The following is a 23,531-nucleotide window of genomic DNA, read 5'->3' as shown; positions in this document are numbered from 1 at the left end:
ATATATTCAAAGTGCTGAAAGGAAAAAATTTCCAACCAAGAATTCTCTACCCAGCAAGGTTATCACTCAGAATCGAAGGGGAGATTAAGAGTTTCCCAGATAAGCAAAAGCTAAAGGAGTTCATCAACACTAAACTGGCCTTACAAGAAATGTTAAAAGGACTTCTCTAAGCTGAAAAGACACCACCTAATAATAAGAAAACATACAAAAGTAATATCTCACTGGAAAAGGTAAATTGATAGTAAAGGTAGTGGATTAATCACCTATAAAAGCAAGTATGAAGGTCAAAAGACAAAAAGGAGTAAAATAAACTAAAATTAGAAAATTAGTTAAGGGATGCATAAAATAAAAAAGATGCAAAATGTATCATCAAAAATATAAAACATGGGGGCCGGGCCGGTGGTGCAAGCGGTTAAGTGCGTGCGCTCCACTGCGGTGGCCCGGGGTTCGCCGATTCAGATCCTGGGTGCACACTGATGTGCTGCTTGGCAAGCCATGCTGTGGCGGCGTCCCATATAAAGTGGAGGAAGACAGGCACGGATGTTAGCCCAGGGCCAGTCTTTCTCAGCAAAAAAAAGAGGAGGACCGGCAGATGTTAGCACAGGGCTGATCTCCTCAAAAAAATAAATAAATAAATAAATAAATAAATAAATAAATAAATAAAACATGGAGGGAGTAGTAAAAATGTTAAACTTTGGAATGTGTTCAAATTTAAGTTGCTATCAACTTAAAAGAGACTGTTATACACATAGGATGTTATATGTGAATGTTACGGTAACTGCAAAGAAAAAACTTATAGTAAATACACAAAAGAAAAAGAGAAAGGTGGAAAGGTGGGGTGTAGTGGTTAAGTTTTCACACTCCATTTCGGTGGCCCAGGGTTCACAGGTTTTGATCCCAGGTGTGGACACACGCATTGCTTATCAAGCCATGCTGTGGCAGGTGTCCCACATATAGAGGAAGATGGGCACAGATGTTAGCCCAGGGCCAATCTTCCTCAGCAAAAAGAGGAGGATTGGCAACAGAAGTTAGCTCAGGGCTAATCTTCCTCACAAAAAAAAAAAAAGAAAGAAAATGAGAAAGGAATCAACATAACACCAAAGAAAGCCATCAAACTACAAGGAAAGAAAGAGAAAAAGAAAGGAACAGAGAGGAACTATAAAACCAGCCAGAAAACAATGAACAAAATGGCAATACGTACATACCTATCAATAATTACTTTAAATGTAAATGGACTAAATTCACCAGTCAAATGACACAGAGTGGCTGAATGGGTAAAAAAACAAGACCCATCTATATGCTGCCTATAAGAGATTCACTTCAGAAGTAAGGACACACACAGACTGAAAGTGAAGGGATGGAAAAAGATATTCCACGGAAACGATAACAAAAAGAAAGGTGGTGCATCTATAATCATATCAGACAAAATAGGCTTTAAAACAAAGGCTGGAATAAAAGACAAAGAAGGGCACTACATGATGATAAAAGGGTCAATCCAGCAAGAAGATATAACATTTATAAATATATATATGCACCCAACACAGGAACATCAAAATACATTAAGACCAAGATCCTGATACAGAGAGAAGCTATCAGTTTTGAATGTAGTTTATAAGACCTAATATGGATACTCCGGGCACCAGCATGAGCAAAACATATCATTAATTAGTACACATATACCTTAGTTTATATCTGTATAAAACCTAGTCTGTCTTTCACAACCTAGAAGAAATGGATAAATTCCTAGAAACATACAACCTGCCAAGACTGAAATCATGAAGAAATAGAAAATCTGAACAGACCGATTAATAGTAAGGAGATTGAATAAGTAATCAAAAATCTCCCAACAAACAAAACTCCAGGACCAGATGGCTTCACTGATGAATTACACCAAACAAATAAAGAAGAATTAATACCAATCTTTCTCAAACTCTTCCAAAAATAGAAGAGGAGAGAATACTTACAAACTCATTTTATAAGCCCAGCATTACCCTGATACCAAAACCAGACAAAGACACTACAAAAAAAGAAAATTACAGGCCAATATCCATGTTGAACATAGGTGCAAAAATCCTCAACAAAATATTAGCAAACCAAATCAAATAATACATTAAAAGGATCATACATCATGATAAAGTGGGATTTATTCCCAGGATGCAAGGATGGTTCAACATCTGCAAATCAATCAGTGTGATGGAGCATATTAACAAAACGAAGGATAAAAATCATATGATCATCTAATAGATGTGGAAAAAACATTTGACAATATTAACATCCATTTATGATAAAAACTCTCAACAAAGTGGCTATAGAAGGAATGTACCTCAACATAATAAAGGCCATATATGACAAACCCACAACTAACATCATACTCAATGGTGAAAAGCTGAAAGCTTTTCCTCTAAGATCAGGAATAAGACAAGGATGCTCACTCTTGCCACTTTTATTCAACATAGTAGTGGAAGTCCTAGCCACAGCAATTAGGCAAGAAAAAGAAATAGAAGGCATTCAAACTGGAAAGGAAGAAGTAAAAGTGTCACTATTTGCAGATGACATGATATTATACAGTTGTGTGCCACAGAAAGACACTTTGATCCAGCGATGGACTGTATATATGATGGTGGTCACAAAAGATTAGTACCATATAGCCCAGGTGTGTAGTAGGCTACACCGTCTAGGTTTGTGTAAGTACACTCTATGATGTTTGCACAATGACAAAATCACCTAATGATGCATTTCTCAGAACCTATCCCCATCGTTAAGTGATGCACGACTGTATACAGAAAACTCTAAAGACTCCACCAAAAAACTACTAGAACTAAGAAATGAATTCAGTAAAGTTCAGGATACAAAATTAATATACAGAAATCTTTGCATTTCTATACACTAATAATGTACTATCAGAAAGAGAAATTAAGAAAATAATCCCATTTACAATTGCATCAAAAAGAATAAAATAACTAGGAATAAACTTAACCAATGAGGTAAAAGACCTGTACTATGAAAACTATAAGACCCTGACGAAAGAAACTGAAGATGACACAAATAAATGGAAAGATATACTGTGCTCAAGAATTGGTAGAATTAATATTGTTAAAATGTCCATACTACCCAAAGCAATCTACAAATTCAATCCCTATCAAAATACCCATGGTATTTTTTACAAAACCAGAAAAAATCATCCTAAAATCTGTATGGAACCACAAAAGACCCTGAATAGCCAAAGCAACCTTAAGAAAGAAGAACAAAGCTGGAGGTATCAAGCTCCCTGAGTTCAAACTATGCTACAAAGCTCTAGTAATCAAAACTGTATGGTACTGGCACAAAAACAGACACACAGATCAATGGAATAGAACTGAGAGCCCAGAAATAAACCCAGGTGTATGTGGTCAATTAATTTACGATAAAGGAGGCAGAAATATACAGGGGGGAAAGAGTCTCTTCATAAATGGTGCTGGGAAAACTGGACAGCTACATGCAAAAGAATGAAACTGGACCACTATCCTACATCATATACAAAAATAAACTCATAATGGATTAAAGACTTAAATGTAAGACCTGAAATCATAAAACTCTGAGAAGAAAACAGACAGTAAACTCTCAGACATTGGTCTTAGCAATATTTTTTTGGATATGTCTCCTCAGGCAAGGGCAACAAAAGCAAAAATAAATAAATGGGACTACATCAAACCAAAAAGCTTTTGCACAGTAAAGGAAACCATCAACAAAGTGAAAAGGCAGGACCTGCCCAATGGTGTAGTGGTTAAGTTCGCATGCTCTGCTTCGGCGGCCCGGGGTTCACAGGTTTGGATCCCAGGCGCGGACCCACACGCTGCGTTGTCAAGCCATGCTGTGGCGGTGTCCCATATAAAGTAGAGGAAGATGGGCATGGATGTTAGCCCAGGGCCAATCTTCCTCAGAAAAAGAGGAGGATTGGCAACGGATGTTAGCTCAGGGCTAATCTTTCTCACAAAAAAAAAAAGAAAAAGAAAAGGCAACCTACTGAATGGGAGAAGATATTTATGCAAATGATATATCTAATAAGTGGTTAATATCCAAAAGATATAAAGAACTAATACAATTCAATAGCAAAAAAACAAACAATCCAATTAAAAAATGGGCAGAGGACCTGAATAGACATTTTTCCAAAGAAGACATACAGAGGGCCAACAGGCAGATGAAAAGACGCTCAACATCACTAATCATCAGAGAAATGCAAATCAAAACCACAATGAGATATCACCTCACATCTGTCAGAATGGCTATTATCAAAAAGACAACAAATAACAAGTGTTGGCAAGGATATGGAGAAAAGGGAACCCTCGTGCAATGTTGGTGGGAATGTAAATTGGTGCAGCCACTATGGAAAACAGTATGGAGATTCCTCAGAAAATTAAAAATAGAACTACCATACAATCCAGCAATTCCACTTCTGGGTTTATATCCAAAGAAAACAAAAACACTAATGCAAAAAGATATGCACTCCTATGTTCACTGCAGCATTATTTATAATAGCCAAGATATGGAAGCAACCTAAGAGTCCACTGATAGAATAATGGATAAAGAAGATGTGGTAAATATACACAATAGAATATTAGCCATAAAAAAGAATGAAATCTTGCCATTTGCAACAACATGGATGGATCTAGAGGGTATTATGCTAAGCGAAATAAGTCAGACAGAGAAAGACATATACTGTATGATTTGACTTGTATGAGGAATCTAAAAAACAAAATGAAACAGAAACAGACTTACGGATACAGAGATCAAACTGGTGGTCATCAGAGGGAAGGGGGGTCAGGGGAGGAGCGAAATAGGTGAGGGAGATTAAGTACAAACTTCCAGTCGTAAAATAAATAAGTCACGAGGATGTAATGCACAGTATAGGGAATAGAGTCAATAATATTGTAATAACTTTGTATGGTGACAGATGGTAACTAGACATATGGTGGTGATCATTTTGTAATGTATAAAATTACTGAATCACTATGTTGTATGCCTGAAACTAATATAATATCGTATGTGAATTATACTTCAAAAAAAAGACAAAAATATACTATTAAAAAAACAACAATCCAGAACTGACATAGATGTTAAAATTAAAGAAAATTAAAGGTTATGATAACCATATTCTATATATTAAAAAAACTAGAGGAAAGACCAAACATATTAAGCAGAGACATGGAAGATATTAAAAAACTCAAATCAAACTTCTAGAGATGAAAACTACAACATCTGAAGTAAAAAATACACTAGGTAGAATTAACGGCAAGTTAGACATTGCAGGAAAAAAGATTAGTGAATTTGAAAAGACATAGCAATATTAACTATCCGAAATGAAACACACAGAAAATTACTCAAAAAAGAAAACAAAAAAGGAAAATAGCACCAGTGAGCCGTGGGACAACTTCAAGTGGTCTAACATTTGTGTAACTGGAGTCCCAGAAGGAGAGGGAAAGAGAACAGAAAAAAATATTTGAGAAAATAATTGCTGAAAAATTTCCAAAACTGGTGATACTACAAACCTACAAATCCAAAGAGATTGATGAATCCCAAGCACAAGGAACAAGAAGAAAACTACTCTAAGGCACATCATAATCAAATTGCTCAAAACCAGTGATAAAGAAAAAAATCTTAAAAGCAGCCAAAGAAAAGAGGCACATTACCCACGAGGGAAAAAAGGTAAGGATGACAGCAGATTTCTCACAGGAAACAATGCAAGCAAGAAGAGGGTGGAGCAACACCATTAAAGTAACTAAGAGAAAAATACTGTCAGGCTAGAATTCTACGTCCAGAAAAAATATCTTTCAAAAATGATGGTCAGACATTCAAGAAAATCCTATGGAATCTACAAAAAAGCTATCAGAACTAATAAATGAGTTTAGTAAGGTTTCATGATACCAGATTAATACACAAAAATCTATTGTATTTCTATATACCAGCAACAAACAATCAGAAATTGAAATAAAAAATGACATTTAAAATAGCATAAAATATAAAATACTTGTTAGGGATAAATCTGTCAAAGATATGTAACACTGAAAACTACAAAAATTGATGAGAGAAATGAAAGAAGACCTAAATAAACAGAGAAATATACTGTGTTTGTAGATTGGCAGACTCAGTATTGTTTAGAAGTTAACACTTTCCAAATTAATCTATTTATCTGACACAATTCCAATCAAAATCCTCACAGTTTTTTTGTTGAAATTGAGAAGTTGATTCTAAAACTCATACTGAAATACAGAAGACCTAGAACAGCCAAAACAACTTTGAAAAAGAAGAACAAAGTTGGAGGACTAACGCTCCCTGGTTTTAAGACTTACAAAGCTATATTAATCAAGGTACTGTGTTATTGGTGTGAAATAGACAAATGGACTAATGGAACAGAACAGAATCCAGAAATAGACCCACAAGTATTTGAACAACTGCTTTTCAACAAAGGTGCAGAGGCAATTTAGTGAAAAAAGGAGTCTTTTTAACAAATTATGCTGGAGCAACTGGATAGCCATATGCCAAAAAAAAAAGAATTTTGATCTATACCTCACATCATATACACAAATAAAGACTTAAATGTAAAACCTAAAAACTAAAAACTATAAAACTTTTGGAAGAAAATCTTTGTGACTTTGGGTTAGACAAAGATTTCTTAGATATGACACTAAAATCACTATCCATAAACCACAAACTGATAAATTGGACTTCACCCAAATTAAAAACTCTACACTTTGAAAGACAGTCTTAAGAGAATGAAAAGACGAATCACAAAGTGAGAGAAAATATTTGCAAATAATATATCTGATAAAGGATGTATCCATAATATACATAGAACTTCCAAACTTGATATGAAAACAATCCAGAAAAGAAATGGGCAAAAGATTTGAATGGATACTTCACCAAAGAAGACATACAGATGGTAAATTAGCATATGAAAATATGCTCAACATCATCAGTCAGTAGGGAAATGCAAATTAAAACCACAATGAGATACCACCACACATCTATTAGAATGGATAAAAATAAAAGGACCGACCATACCAAGTATTGGCAAGGATATGGAGCAACTGGATCTCTCATCCCCTGCTGGTGGGAGTGTAAAGGCACAACCACTTTGGAAAACAGTTGGCAGTTTCTTAAAAAGTTAAACATTATCTACCATATGATATAGTCATTCCACTTCTAGGAATTTACCCAAAGAAAAAACAAAATATACATCCATAAAAAGACTTGTCCACAAATGTATACAGCAGCTTTATTTGTAATAGCCAAAAATAGGAAAAAACTCAATGTCTATCAACAGGTGAATGGATAAATAAGCTGTGGTACATTCACACAATGACTACTACTTGGCAATAAAAAGTAAGGAACTACTGATACATGCTACAACATGGATAAATGTCGAAATAATTATATTGAATGAAAGAAGCCAGACCAAAAAAGAGTACATGCTGTATAATTCCATTTATAAAAATCCTAGAAAATCCAAATTATTTTATAGTGACTGAAAGCAGATTAGTGGTTGTCTGGGGACTGGAAGGAAGTGGGGGAAGGAGACTTTACAATGGGGCACAAGGTAACTTTTGGGGGTGATGGATTTATTATCTGGATTGTGATGCCAGTTTTTATGGGTGTGTACATATGTGAAAACATTTCAAATTGTACTTTAAATATATGTAGTTTATGTATGTCAATTATAGATTGTCCTAAATGCTTGATTCTTATTTTGTAAAATAATAAGCTTGACTAACTGATCTCTAAAGTTCCCTCCAGGTCCAATATTCAATATCCAAGGATTCATATTATTCCTTCTAATCATATAGAGAGAAAAAATGTAGAAATGAAGAGAAAAATGGAAGAAAAAAAGAAGTGCTTGATTCCAGACTCAAGTCAGGTACAAATCTCCTTATAACAAAAGTAAACTGTCAAAACTAAGATACATCCCCACATTTTACAAACTTTAGGTATAAAAATAAAAATATTTTTAATCAGTAGGAGGCATGTCATAAAATTCAAGGTACTAAAGAACAAACTCTCTTATACATAACTACAATATTCTTGTATTTTTTGAAGTTTATTCATACACACTCTCCCATTTGACCTTTGCCTATTGCATGAAGGCAGCAGATAACTTACCATTTATCAATACACTTCTGACAAAAGCTGTGAGCACAAGGCAGGATGAGGTCAACTCGACCATCCATACAGATACAACACTCCTCTTCATCCGTCAGCTGCTTCACCCTGCAATGGGAAAACTGAGCTGGAGCAATGATATTCTCTGCTGTCATTAAGCTTTAAACTTTGTTTCCATTGCCTTAAAAAGCATTATCAAACATGTATGTACTCTCAGCATAAAGCACAGCATGACTTGTGCAAAATCAGACTAAATTAATATGTATTTTAGGGATAACAAATATACTACAGAAGAAGTCCTAAGAGGGACAAATTTTATAAAGAAAGACTGGATAAAAGATAAATTCTGTGACGGTTAAAAAGAAATACAGACAAAAACTAGAAATATTCAGGTCTTCCTCCCATTTTAATCATATTGAATTTACATAAACAAATTCAATCAATATATGATTTATTTACCACGTAGGATACAAAGCTCTCAAAAATATGGGCCTTGCCCTCAGGGTCTTACGCTGCTGATGCTGACAATGGGCAGTAAATGAAAGAATGGCTTGGTTTTAAGTATCAGGTGCTATGGGAAATACAAAAGAGATAGAAAGCAAAGTCTCTGTCCTCAAGGAGTTCTTTCATTCATCTTGGGAGGAAAAGAGATGTTGAATCTTCCACTGCAGCCACAATTTAGAGTGTCCCTGAATGAGCCAGTGCCTTTGCCTGCATGTTCCCCTTACCTGGAATACTCTTGTGAGTTTGCTAAACTCCAACCTCAGTAACTTAGCTCAAAATATCATCTTCTCTCTGTTCTCCAAATCAACATTTGCCTCAATTAAGGACTTAAGTATTGCATTTTAATTGGCTGTTTATTGGTTGGTGTATCCATACACTATAAGTTCTTTGAATATAGGGAGTATGTCTTAGGTTCTCAATAAATGTTTCTTAAAGTGATTTTAATTTGCTTTTATCCTCTGTGCTATTCTGTAATTTTTAGGTTTGCTTCATCAAGCATGTATTACTTTTATAATTATATAAACACTGAATGTTTCAAAGTACAGGCACTAGACCACAAGGTTCTTAAGGGTAGGAGCTATCTCCGACACGTTTTTATTCCCTACTGTGCTGATAGCACTGTATATAACACGTTGAGATAGCACTTTAAAATCTGTCAATTTGAACATAAAATAGAATATAAGAAAATGTCAAATGTGCATTACATGGATTATGTGCTAAGTAAAGAAGGAAAAATGAGTATATTTCAAACTTGTTGGAAAGATGAGGTAGAAAAATGATAGGATTTTGACAGACAGGACATTCTAGGTGAATAAACAAAGCTGTGTAGGTAGAAAAAAAGCTGTGTGTGTGTGTGTCTGTGTGTGTGTGTCTGTGTGTGTGTGTCTAACAAGGAGCCTGACATGATGCTCTGGAGAGAAACTGAGAGAAAAGGTTGCTTAAATATAGTAGAGATGCTCTAATTCTTGAACGTCAAAATAGCAAGTTTAAACTTATTCTGACAGGCAAACTATAGGGAGATTAATTGGGAGTGCAGTATGAGGGACAGTCTAGAGGGAGGAAAGCCAAACAGATCCACATTTCAGCAACTTACTTGGGAGATAATTAGGGCCTGTCTAAGGAGCATGACAAAAGACAAATCATCAGGATATGGTAACAGATTAAATGTTATGCTTTAGTAAGGACAAAAGAGGGCAGCCATTGAACTGAGATGCGGAAACTGAAGGAAAACCTAGATGGATGTGGATCTAACGTATTTGATTTTTTTCTATATATATATAGTGTCAAGTTTAGGTGCCTTTTAGTTGCTACATACTGTGCCAGACCCAGATGAATTAGGATCTCTGCTTCTGAGGAGCTTACAATTTACATCCAAGATGTAGACTTGGGTGGCAGTAGCAGAGAATATAACTGAATCCATAAAGAGTAACAGAATTGTGAAAGTTAGAGTTTAAAAGTGAGGAGCAGTGGGCTAAGAAGAAGAACAGCATTCTGGATAGAGGTTAAAGACCAGGAGACACAGAAGCAGCCAGCAGAAGCTGTACAATGTTCACTTGATTTTTTGCTACCTTTCTAGCAGCACGATTATCAGAAGAAGGAAGGAGAAAGAGTATTGCTCTGTTTGTCCTTGTTAGACCACCTGTAGAGTGGAGCATTCAGTTCTACGCCCACTACTCTCAAAAACATATTGACAGATAAAGGATCACCCAGGAAAGCCTCTGGGATGTAGAAGAGATTCATAGAAACAAAGGCTCAGTGAGAATTTGATTACTGTTTTCAAATATTTGAAGGGCTAGAAGAGAGAACAGACTTGTTTGGTGGAATTCCAGAGGGCACAGTCCTGAAAGCAATAAGTAGAATACAGTAATAGTTTAATAATAATGATAGTTAACTCTTACAGACACATTATTATGCGCCAGGCACTGTTCTAAGCATTTTACATATATTAACTCTCTTAACTCTCTCAACAGTCCTATGAAGCAGATATTATTGTTATCGCCCTCTTTTAAAAGATGAGGAAACTGAGGAAAGAGAGTTTAATAACTTGTCCAAACTTATACAGTTAGGAGCAGAGCCAGGATTTGAACACAAGCAGTTTGGTTCTATAGTCTGGGTTAGGTTGCCTTAAGAGAGCCGGATTTTGGCTACTCCGAGGAATATTAAAAAAAAAGGGAAAACTTTATAGTGATGAGAGCATCTACATATGAAAAGCCTTGCTTCTCTGAGGCAGTGAGTCCCGTACAGGTATTCAAGTACAAGTTGGACTACCACTTGGCTAAATGTGGTAATTCAGAGGCAGTGAGTCCCATACAGGTATTCAAGTACAAGTTGGACTACCACTTGGCTAAATGTGGTAAGTAGAGTCTTACTACTCAAAGTGTTATTTGTGGATCAGCAGCAGTGACACCACCTGGGAGCTTGAGAGTCTCAAACCACTGAATATCAAAGTTGAGGAAGCAGTGTAGTACAGAGGCTTTATGCACCAGAGAGTAATAATGCTGAGGTTAGGAGCATGGCTGTATTGCTGGACAGGCCTGAATGTGAGTCTCAGCTAGGCCAATTTCTAACCAGGTCACTTATTTGTCCAAACCCTAGTTTCTTCATCTGAAACGGGCCAAAAATTGTATTCCCATGGGGTTGCTGCGAGGATTTAATGCATTTATACATGTAAAGCATTTACCACAATGCCTAATACCCTATAAGTACCAAATAAATATAAACCACTAACAGAAATATGCATCAGATGTAAGTTTGAACCAAATAAGTACCCCTTAAGATTCCCTTCAACTTAAAAAGTCTGTTTTTCTATGAACTAGTCTATCAGGGTGTAACTAAAAACGAAAAAACTCAAAGGCAAGAAGCAGCTCTAACCTACTAATCAGGTATTGAGTTTCCTAGTCTCAAGGGCACATGAAAAGGGATAATACTCTTACCTCCTTCATTAAGATGACTGCAAGAAGAAAACCATTTTACTTTATTTTCATTTGCTACCATAGAGCTTAAATATACTGGTAAACACTATTCTCAGCTTTCAAAATACTTTAAAAAAAAATCTTCTGGGGCTGGCCCCGCAGCCTAGAGGTTAAGTTTGGCACGCTCCACTTTGGTGGCCCGGGTTCAGTTCCCAGGCATGGACCTACACCACTCGGCGGCGGCCATACTGTGGTGGCAACCCACACACAAAATAGAGGAAGATTGGCACAGATGTTAGCTCAGGGTGAATCTTCCTCAGCAAAAAGAGGAAGATTGGCAACAGATGTTAGTTCAGGGCAAATCTTCCTCAGCAAAAAGCAACAACAAAAACAAATCATCACCCTGAAGAGGGAGAGGAAAAAAAGCAGAAAATCAGACACCTGTCTTTGAAAGATTAACTTTACAAAATATAGAAAAGATAAGCCTAAACACTGCCTATAATGTCCTAAAACTCATTTGGCATTTCAGTAACACTTTTACAGCCCAAATCTGGAAAACCAAATCATCTGTTTAAAGATAAAAAGGAAATGATAAATGGAAAATACAATTTTACTAAAACATAATATTTGGAAACCAGTTGTCTACGAATGGACCAGAAAATGCAACTGTAAATGGAGCAATAAAAGAGAAATTCTTGTTAAGCATATTCTTAACTGTAAGGTAAAAGACACTGTCAATACAGATTTCTGCTGTCTGCCCAGTACAACAACAAGACAGGATGTCGACATGTCTGGACACACGTAAGACTTTTTCCAACGAGGCATTTATGAGTTTAAATTATGGTCATGGTCAAATGGCAACAGGTGGGAGCTTTCACATGCCAAAAGCATTATAGAAAAGGAAAAGAAAGTTTAGATAGAACAATAATATATTAGGCCTGAGTAAACAAGCACCATTACAGAAAACTCTGGCTGACTTCATTTCCTTCTGGTACCTCGGTATATGCAATATGTGCACCAACTACTTGTTCATTCCTGAATGGCCTGCCAAGTCCTGGAGCCAATATTTAACATTTTAATGCTCTGATTAGTCAGATACTTTTAAGAAAAACTGGAATGGTTTTGCCAGATTCTTGAACCTAATTCCCTGAAGGGCTCTGATTGTTTAAGAACCTAAATATCTATTATAAAAGGGGCACTATCTATCTCCTTTATCATTAAATGCAAGCATGTAGAGTGGATTCATGGAAACCGGGTTGACGAAAACATTACCTGGTGTGAGTCACTTCAATTTTTCTTTAATTTGGCACTCTAACAATCTCCTGAAACACAGAACAATCCAAAAACTGATCTGGGATATAATATCAACTGAGACAAAAAGTAATGGGATTTAAGATGTCACAAAGAGCACCAGCAAATATACTAATGAGATTTCAACAGCTTGCATATTGGAAAATAAGTGAAAAATGGTAATTATGCATTGTCTACCTTCCCATCCAAAGACTAGCCTGACAAGACGTGACCGATGACAAGTTTTCATCAAGGTCTTCAGAGGTGGAGCTCTGGGCCAATACTCCTGCTGCTTGACTTGTGATGTCTTTATAAAGCTGAAGAAACTGGTATAAATTCATGATTCGTGATGCTTCCACAATGCCACTGCTTTTGTTAATCTAAAAATACAAAGAAAATGAAAAAAAAAAGTTGATTACTTCTCTGATCAAGTTTTCCTAAAAAAGGGGAACAAATATTTAGTCAAACATCCTAGGAAATAGAAGTTATCAAGGTTTGCAAATTACCTACCAAGAGAGTAAGAGTCTGAACAAATGAATATGATCATGTCCCCTACAGTTGTAGGGTTCAAAGTACTTTTACACAAATTTATCCCGTCTGATACTCAAAATAACCCTGTAGGGTTGATTAGGTATTATCCTGTTTAGAGTTGACGAGGTTAGGCAACTTTCCCAGACTTAAGAAATGAATTTTAGAGATCAGTATCGACAATTCGTTTCATTTTAATTTTTTAATTAAAGAATTTCTGAAAGGATTTATTCGAATCTAACAATCACATGCCATTCTACTATAACTGAAACAACAGATTGCTTTCTTGAACATCTTAAATTCTATTTTATACCAAAACTTCCAAACTAAAGCAAAAAAAATTACATTAAAGTAAATCCTAATAAAAAGTGGTTGAATTTTTCCCAGAAGGCCATTTTGAGCTTTAGCAAAAAACTCATTTACTATGAAGTGGAACCAGTGGCCTAGAGGTTGTACCTCTCCCCACTCTAGCTTACATTCTTAGTGTGAGGAGATATTTGGGGCAAGTGTTGGATAATAGGTAAGGAGAGAGAATATTGCTTTCATAAGACTTTGGGAATCATGGAGTGGGGCATATAATCTCTTTTGAAATGACCAAAGCCAGTAGGATGAGGGTGTAATATCACTGGATGAAGAACTTGAAGTAATCAGCGACAGATCAGAGATGTGAAAGACTTTCTTTCAGCACAGGAGATGGTATGGAAAACTGTGGGAACAGAGGAAGCAATGAAATCTATTAAGTTCATATCAAAGTAAATAGAACAAACAAAATTAGAAAACATTTAGAAAGAAATGAAGAGCGCAGGGAGAGATATAGATAGAAGGCCTTAAAATTGTGAATGAAGTAGGTTTGGAAATGCATTGATGGAACTGGGGATATGAGAAAGTGAGGTAGTTAAGTTACATATTAAAAAAACATTATTGTAGCAACATTTCAATATTTGGAATGAAAATAAAAATAATTACAACCAATATTTATTGTTTACTATTTGAGAAGGCAGTGAGAGAAAAACTGAGAATCAAGTATGAATCAGATTCTATATTATGAAAATGGTACAATCATCTCTAATCAGAAAACTGATTTAATTTCAGGAAGGTAAGATCTATATGGAGATGTAAATATGTAATATTCCTTGTAATAAAGGACTGTACATGGGGTAGAGAATAAACAGAATTAAAAGTGATAGGAATTTATAGAGGCTTACAAAACAGACTTGCAGAGCTGAGGAAACTGGGGCAGTCCTCCTTTGGAACTGCACAGTGCAGAAGAAATTAGGAAATAATTCATAGAAACCTAGTATTTAATAGCAAAGTTTATCAAACTACAACTATCATAATCATAGGATCCATGCAACAAATATTTATTGAGTATCTATTATGTGGATGTCACAGATACTCTGTTGCACCACTCTAGGCACTGGTGACAGTGTGTATAAAACAGACAAAAATCCTACACTATAGTTAGGAGAGACAGACAAATAAAATACAGACTAGGTAAGACGGAAATAAGCGTTATGGAGAAGATTAAACGGAGGATAGGAAATGCTGAAGGGCTGTAGGGAAGGCCTCACAGAGAAGGTGACATTTAAGAATGGGAAGAGGTGCAGGAATGAGACATATGGATCTTTGGGGGAAAGATCATTCCAGGCTGAGAGAACAGGAAGTGCAAAGACTGTTAGGCAGAAGTGTACCTGGCAAGGAGCACAATGAATCCAGCAAGGAGCCCAGGACGGTTGGAATAGAACAAGAGAGAAAGGAGTGGTAGAAGATAATGTCAGAGGGTGAGGTGGGGACAGAACGTACAGGAGTTTGCTGAACGTAGTAATGACTTGGGCTTTTATTCCAAGGGCTTGGAAAGTCACTGGAGGGTTTCCAGCCAAGGAGTAATATGATCTGATTTCATTTCAGATTATGAGTGGAAAAGCCTGGTGGTTGTGCTTAAACTAGACAGAACGGGGGCAAGGGCAGAAGCAGGGAGACCAGTTAGGAGGCTACTGGAACAATCCTGGTGAGAGATGACGGTTGCTAGGACTACGGTGGTAGTAGTGGAGATGGTGAGAACTGGCCAGATTCCGAATATATTTTGATGAGAAACCTGACAGGATTTACTCATGGATTGATTGTGCGATACAAGAAAAAGAGAAGTCAAGGACAACTCCAAGGTTTTGGTCTAAGTAACAAGACGAATGAAGATAATGTAATTCACGAGGTTTCTTAATAGCCACCTTAGTTCATAATTTTTAATTAATCTATTAATTTTTCTAACATTATTCCCATAAAATATTCCATTTAAACATCATTTAGATTATTTTTTATAATGTATTAAATATTGAGGATAATCATCATAACAGATGGTAGATAGTCAAGATAAGGTCTTATTGTAAATACAGAAGGTTACAGCACCATTGTTTTTTGGTTCTTAAGAGTAAGAAATATGAAATTTCAGTCTACTATCAGTTTTTCATATTGCTCAACTCTTTTTTTGTGTGTGTGAGGAAGACTGGCCCTGAGCTAACATCTACTGCCAATCCTCCTCTTTTCACTTGAGGAAGATCATCGCTGAGCTAATATCTGTGTCAGTCTTCCTCCACTTTATATATGGGCTGCTGCTGCAGCGTGGCTTGATGAGCAGTGCATAGGTCTGCACCTGGGATCCAAACCCGTGAACCCAGGGCCGCTGAAGCAGAGCACACAAACTTAACCACTATGCCACCGGGCCAGCCCCAAGGCCTTCAAATCTTTTTTTCTACTGTAAACACTGACTTCTAATAGATTCTTTCAAAAAGAACCTAAGGAATGCAAATAAAAACATTTCTTTAGAGTAAACTAAAATCATGAACAATTACACAAATGAAAGATCTGATTGCCTATGTCTTCAATATGTCTTCTGTTTTTCTATTTAGAATCTTATTTTAAGGAAGATGTTTAATCACACACAGACGTAATGGTTACACATACTGAGGCAAAAAGGAGTTTGACTAATTGTAAAATTAAACATTAATTCTGTGCTTGGCAAGGAGGAGGAGCAGAAAACTAAGGGATCAGAAACCTGATACATTCATATTCCCACAGCTTTCTACAATTTATACTGGCCTCTTCGATGTGAGCTGAGTACTTTATGAAATAAAGACAGAGAGAGAATGTAATTTAGATACTATACTGTATCAATAAACAAGGAAAGCTTCAACCTATCCCAGTCATTTAAAATGAGAGTATTTCAACAGATTTTTTTTGGTTCATTCAACTGAATTGTTACCAGGTGTAAAGCATTACAGGTTGTAAGAGATACAAGAATGAATATAGACAGAGTTCCTGCCCTCAGGAGCTTACTATCTACTAGGGGAGCTAAGAACCTAAATAAATAATTTTATTCTTAACATAGAATTTAATTATGAAGTATGAATAGTGCTGCTGTAATTTAGAAGAGGTAAGAGAATTTCTGTTAGGGAAGACTTTATGGATGAGATGGTATTTGTGGGAGACCTTTAAAGAGACATCTAGTTAGATCAGAATAGTGCAGAAACCATTGGCTGATTACCCAAATGCCATTCCTACTTTTCATTGTCAGCAGAGCCCTGATTTTGTTTTGGTGTACCACTACCTGAAATGACTCAGGAGTCAATCCTGGTGAGTCTAATCTAAACCAATCATGGTAATCACATACCCTTTGTCAGTGTAGGTGTAAGAAGGGGACATGAGCTAATATTGACCCAATGATTGGGAAGAGGGATCTGCTAGGTCTTTGAATGAACCAATCCAGGAGCTACTTTATATCAAGGTTTTTTGAAAAGTGAGAATATAAATAATGTTTTTGTTTATACTGTCAGAACAGGGGTTTTCTGTGACTTGTAGCTAATGGCAATTTAAATGACAGAGGAATGGACATTCTAGTTGAGGGAACTCAATGAGCAGAGGCACCAAGGTGGAAAAGGTAACAGCTATAGAGTCTTAAATTAGTTAAGCCTGGTGAGAGACTGTAGCGTTCAAAGGGGGATAGTGGTGAATAAAACTATTGTAGAAGGCCTTGACTGTCAGGTTAAGAAGTTGGGACTATTTTGTAGCCAATGAGGAATTGCTGAAGAATTTTAAGCAGGAAAGTGATCTGATGAGTTGTGCTTGAGAAAGGTTAATCTCAAAGCATCATTAATTACAAATAGAAGAGTCTGGCGCTGGTCCTGTGGCCTAGTGGTTAAGTTTGGCACGCTCCGCTTCAGCAACCCAGGTTTGGTTCCCGGGCATGGACCTACACCAGTCGTTGGTGGCCATGCTGTGGCAGCGACCCACATACAAAATAGAGGAAGACTGGCACGGATGTTAGCTCAGGGTGAATCTTCCTCAAGCAAAAAGAGGAAGACTGGCAACAGATATTAGCTCAGGTAGAAACTTTCTCAAGCAAAAAAAAAAAAAAAAAAAGAAAAAAGAAGAGTCTGGAGGTGTGGAGATTAACACAGAACCTAAGATAATCCAGATGCGAAGAAAGAGGGGCCAGAGCTATAGTTAAAGTCTTCTAGAGGGCATGGAATTTGTCTTATGAATAAACTGGAAGTGAGACCTGGTAAGAGGTAAAATTGACAAGATTTTATCTTGACAAGATCAGATGGCTGGCTACTGTGGAGGAGAGGGCAAGAAAAGAAGAAAGAATGCATTTTTTTCAGAAATGACCTTGTCACTAGAGTTCTTATAAATTTGAGGTTGATTTCCAAATAGTTCTGAAAGATTATGTGCAATATAAACTCACAGCTGTCAGATGATGCAGTATTGGAGATACTGAGCCCATTTGAATGGATTTTACATTTTTAGGCCAATTCTTCATTTCTTCTTTACTTTATTCCTTTGCAAAGTCAAAAGCTGAGGATTCTCAGAGTTCTTTTGGGAGTATGCGTACTTATAACATTGTAAAAAACCCCTAATGAATTTAATATAAATATAATATAAACTCAATAACAACAACAATAAAAAAACAGAAAATGGGAAAAATATGCGGTTGGCATACAAGTTTTGAGACCAGAAATTGAAGTATAACAAAACACGATCTTGGATCAGGCTGTCAGTATTTCAATGTGTATTCTGTTACAATGATTTCTAACACATTATACCTTATATAAAGTTACACTGCTACCCATACTAGTACCGCATTAGCTACCGCTGTGATGAATAATGCAAAAAATTTTTGAATGATGGTTCTCTGGCAGCTGTTATATCTCTCTTTAACATTTGGACTTAAAAAAAAAATTGACTAAGCAAATGTTCAATGTGAATGGACCCAGCGGAATGGTATTAAAGTGTACTGTGTATTTCCTCTAAATCAACTGTAAACGTTAACAGGCTCCATTCAACTTCAGGCACTTAGCCAAGTCTGGAATTAACATCTGTCTTTGTTCCTCTAATCCTCTCTAAAGTACTTTTATTACTTAAATTGATTAGAACTTCTAATTTGATCAACTATCCATAATTAATCCTACTACACTTAAAGTATAGTAGTGGTAATCAACTCACTGGGGGAAATGTGGCATATTAAGTGGGGAACCCCCAAGGTCCATGACACAAAGGGAAAAATTCTCCTTACACAGGAGTTCCTTAAGGGTTGATCAGGAGTGGACTTCAGAGCATTCACGAATGTTCAATTTATTGTTTATATGCATATGGATGATTTTTTTGTGTATGTGTGAGGAAGATTAGCCCTGAGCTAACATCTGTTGCCAGTCCTCCTCTTTTTGCTGAGGAAGATTGGCCCTGGGCTAATATCCGTGCCCACCTTCCTCTACTTTATATGTGGGATGCCTGCCACAGCATGGCTTGATAAGCAGTGCGTAGGTCAGCGCCTGGGATCTGCCCCCGGGAACCCCGGGCTGCCAAAGCAGAGCGCTCAAACTTAACCACTACGCCACCAGGCCGGCCCCTGAATATGGATGATTTTATTGTTTGTTTTAGAGCAGGGGCTGGGATAGGAGGAGGCCTAATAAAATCGTTCCTGCATTTTTACCAGGTCTGTGGCCTCAAAAAAGTTAAGGACCATCTATTCTAACCTACCCATTGGTGGATGAGGCTTCCTAATATTCTATGACAGCTGCCCTTATATTTTTTAGCAGTGTTGATATATTTAATTGTTTAAAATTTAAAGATCAACTAAGAGACACAGTGCACTGATGGTGAAAAATCCATTCAATAACTAAAAATTACTAAAACTAAACAAAAAACCCCAAACTTTCTAATGGATTTTAAAATTCTTATTAAACGAATGAAACCTAGTGTTCTTTTTTTTTTGGTGAGGAAGATCAGCCCTGTGCTAACATCCACCAATCCTCCTCTTTTTTTTTTGTTGCTGAGGAAGACTGGCCCTGTGCTAACATCCATGCCCATCTTCCTCCACTTTATATGGGATGCTGCCACACCATGGCTTGCCAATCATTGCATCGGTGCGCGCCTGGGATCCGAACCGGCGAACTCCGGGCCGCTGCAGCGGAGCGCATACACTTAACTGCTTGTGCCACTGGGCCGGCGCTGAAACCTAGTGTTCTTAAAAGAAATGATCTCCTAAGACTATTTTAATTTCTAGATAGGGTGTCACCTTAAGACTCCACAGCCAGCTAAAATCCAAAAAGAGAGGTGGAAGGTAAGGATGAGAGTTTACTACCACCTTCTGTGATTATTAAAATCTCTGCTATATGGCAATTATACAAACAGTGAGATTCAAATAGCTAACCTGGAAGGCAATAAAACTATGTTTTTCATAGTTTTATAAATAAATGATAATAACCAAATTATTAACATTTATTTCTACTATAGAATATTATTAAACTGATAAGAACAGATACTACACTTGATCTTAGCCAAAAGGCCAAGAAGGGATCTATATTACACTACTAAACATAGTTTTAACCACCAAAATAGTTTAAGCTCAGAGTTGGAAGTCTCTGTCACTCTCACCTTGGTACAGACCACCCGTACAACCACTTTCCAAAAGGCAGAAGAATCAGATCCAGGTTGTACCTCAAAGAGAAGATGTTTTTCCTGGCCAGCTGCTACTTTAGCCGTTCTGAAAAGAGACAAACATATTTGTTAATTTTATGAAAAGTCATCATATGAAATAATGGAGCTATGAAAACAGTTTCGAGAAACACTTTAAAACAGAGAAGGAAATCTGAAGAAGACACACAAAGACAAATAACAAGAATAATGATTGTAATAATTACATTCTTAAAACATACGGCTAGAGAATGTTTTGATTATAAACATATAACTTAATTTCCAAGGATTTTAAAGTCAACAGCATAGTGGAATGATATTTATAAATCTCTTTTTGTCATATCTATATCTCAATGGTCTTTACATTTCTAACAAAGACATCTAGAAAAAAACATGCCCGAGGAATCAGGTTTTTAAAGAAAAAGCATAGCTGGTTTCACTTATCCAAATTTTGACTATTGCCTCAGATGTATATAAAGTGTGAAAAAAATCTTGCTCTTGGTTGAGTCCTTATTTAAACAGTAATACTAACACATCTCTTCGGAAAATTTTCGTTTTATAGATAATTTGGGACCGGATCAAGCAAATGATTTTGAGACACTTTAAATATAGCTTTACTGTCTTCACCTAGCAGAATAATTTTAATTTAGAGGGCCAGAGGATTCTAACAAAAAAAATATAATACTTTTAGAGGCTAATTCAATATCATACTATCAATGCCAATTTAAATCAGTTCAAAGACATATTTACGTACTGCAGCTCCCTTTTATCATTACTCCATTTCTCTCCAAGCACCAGTGGAGATATCACGCTCAATTAAGTGCCTTACAGCTAAATAAATGGAGGCCATCGAAAATTATGCTACCATCCCCAGGGAAGAAAGTCAGCCAGCGAAAGTCATTCAGCTGCGCCAGTTTCCAGTTCTGCTTTCTAGTTATCAAACCATGCTCCTTCTGTATAGGTTTAACTTTAAATAAAACAGTTCTCAGACAGCACTGCACTTGTGAAATGCCCAACCCTGACCCACGGGAACTGATTTTAAGAACCAAATCCAGCCAGAAGTGTCCTGTTCTAAATAAACAAAAGGAAGATATTCTTGACCCTCACTTCTGTATTACACGGTAAGCTTAGCTTGCGGACGCTTTCACAGAGCACATTTTATCCAGCAGCTCTAGGCCAAAATGCAAATTTTATAGAATAGACTAGGTTTATGTCTGTAAGTTCCAAGACTCTTAAGGGATGGCAAATGTCATTGATTACTGTTCATAAGAGTTGAAACGATAAACATAAAAAAGCATTCCAGTCTTGTGATACTATCAAATTCTCAATCCAATTTTATTCCTTAAGAATATGGTCCCAGAAATAATGCTTCAAATACTACCATTTGGATAATCTAAGAAAAGGAAAAAAGTAAAATACTAGAATTCTAAAAACCCATGACAATATACAAATATTTACAGTAAAATGTAAAATCTCCCTTCACTGCCCGCTTTTTCTGCCAACTACCCAGAGACCCAGTGGGTATCCTTCTAGTTCATTTTCTGTGCATAAATATATATATATATATATATATATATATATATATATATATATATATATATATATCCATAAAGGATCCACCCATATACCCATACAGGGTTTTGTTTTGTTTTTTTTAATGAACAAAATCCAGTATTCTTAGAAGAAATGATCGTCTAAGATAACTTTAACTTTTAAGACATTCTTTATTCTTCATGACTGGCTAATAACAGTATACTTGAGCCATGTCCATAAAAAGACTGTATTTCCTTCTCTTTATCTAATGTGTTCCAGATGGCCAAATATGTCTCTTATCTAATACAGCCACCACAAAGTTTGGGGAGTATCTTACCCTAAACTATTAACAGTGACTATAATACAAGTTGATACATACTAAGTGGTCCTAGATTGCTAGGTGATTTTAGGCCAAAAGGTGTTTGGCCTTTTTTGGGTTTAAGGAGAGGTAATTTGGGATAGTGGAAAGAACTTCAGACTCAGGGAGAGCTGGATCTGCCACATTTGGATCATTTTAGGCCTCAGTTAAAAGGTCCAACCCTCAGCAAAGTGCGTTGCACATGTTACATGCTCAGTGAATGTTAGCTAAAATGAATAGACTAAAGAGAGAACCTTGAACATCTCATTTAAAAGACAATGCCAATAAGTTATAATTATACCCCTAGGGAGATAGAAGGCGTATATATACCTTCTATATACAAAGAGAGGTAGATGTGGGTGCTGCTAGAGGAAGACAATAGAAAGAAGTGACATCTGCTCACCTGTCACTAGGGGAGAAAACACACAAACAAAAAAGCAGTATTTTAAAAGCAAACAATCTGGGGTCATTCAGGGACAAAGAGCCCTGTATGTTTTAATAGCTTCTATACAGATCAGTATTATAGCTGATATAATAAAGAATAAATTTACAAAGAAAAGGCTAAGTTTTATTAGGTGTGCTCTGTAAGATGGCAGAGAAATTTATATTCCATCTTAGAAATCTATTCAAGTGTTAAGTAGAGATTTAAAGATGTTAGCTAATTAGAAAATATTAATAAACAAAATATCTTATTCTTCAGTGACAACAAATGAATTATTATTTTGTTTGTTTTTTGGAAGATTGGCCCTGAGCTAACATCTGTTGCTAATCTTCCTCCTTTTTCTCCCCAAAGCCCCAGTAGATAGTTGTATGTCATAGTTGCACAACCTTCTAGTCGCTGTATGTGGGACACCGCCACAGCATGGCTTGATGAGCGGTGGTAGGTCCACGCCCACGATCCGAATCGGCGGAATCCCGGGTTGCTGAAGCAGAGCATGCGAACTTAACCGCTACACCATCAGGCAGCCCTGACAATTGCATTCTTATTATATATGTATTTCTCTGGCAAAATAATGGCTCAGTGAACAGATACAGAAGACTGATTTCTTTACTAACCAGATGAACTGGTTGATGTACAGAAACCTGAGTGCCCTTTGACTATCCTAGGAGCCTTTCTCTAGATTGGCTAATTGGCATATTCTCTTCTGTTATGCATCCCTTTAGTGCTTTCAAACAAGAGTCAATTTATACGCCTGTGTTCAAAATCCAATTTCAAGTTCCTTCGGTCTCTTTTGATCCTATTACATATTTTTAAATAACCACATAGAAATTACAGGAGGCACTCTATAATTATTTCCTAACTGCTG

At 36.4% G+C, this 23,531-nt stretch overlaps 1 protein-coding gene and 1 pseudogene across 2 annotated transcripts in view; both read right to left on the bottom strand.

Annotated features, from left to right (window-relative positions):
* Window positions 1–23,531, bottom strand: part of RNF141 (ring finger protein 141) — a 38,153-nt gene that overhangs the window by 6,826 nt on the left and 7,796 nt on the right. For both annotated transcript variants that reach the window (XM_004418430.3, XM_087433224.1), the window contains exons 3-5: window positions 20,295–20,403; window positions 13,038–13,219; window positions 8,134–8,241 (exon numbers count right to left, since the gene is read on the bottom strand). In XM_004418430.3, coding sequence (XP_004418487.1) covers window positions 8,134–8,241; window positions 13,038–13,219; window positions 20,295–20,403 — 399 coding nt within the window. The remainder of the gene's footprint in view (window positions 1–8,133; window positions 8,242–13,037; window positions 13,220–20,294; window positions 20,404–23,531) is intronic.
* LOC147916560 (U2 spliceosomal RNA) lies at window positions 20,115–20,217 on the bottom strand (annotated as a pseudogene).

This window comes from Ceratotherium simum, chromosome 7 (assembly GCF_057802395.1).
Source record: "Ceratotherium simum simum isolate JZ-2026a chromosome 7, ASM5780239v1, whole genome shotgun sequence".
Classification (NCBI taxonomy): Eukaryota; Metazoa; Chordata; class Mammalia; order Perissodactyla; family Rhinocerotidae; genus Ceratotherium; species Ceratotherium simum.
Note: the sequence above shows the minus strand (reverse complement) of the source record. Positions and strands in the feature narration are given on the sequence as shown.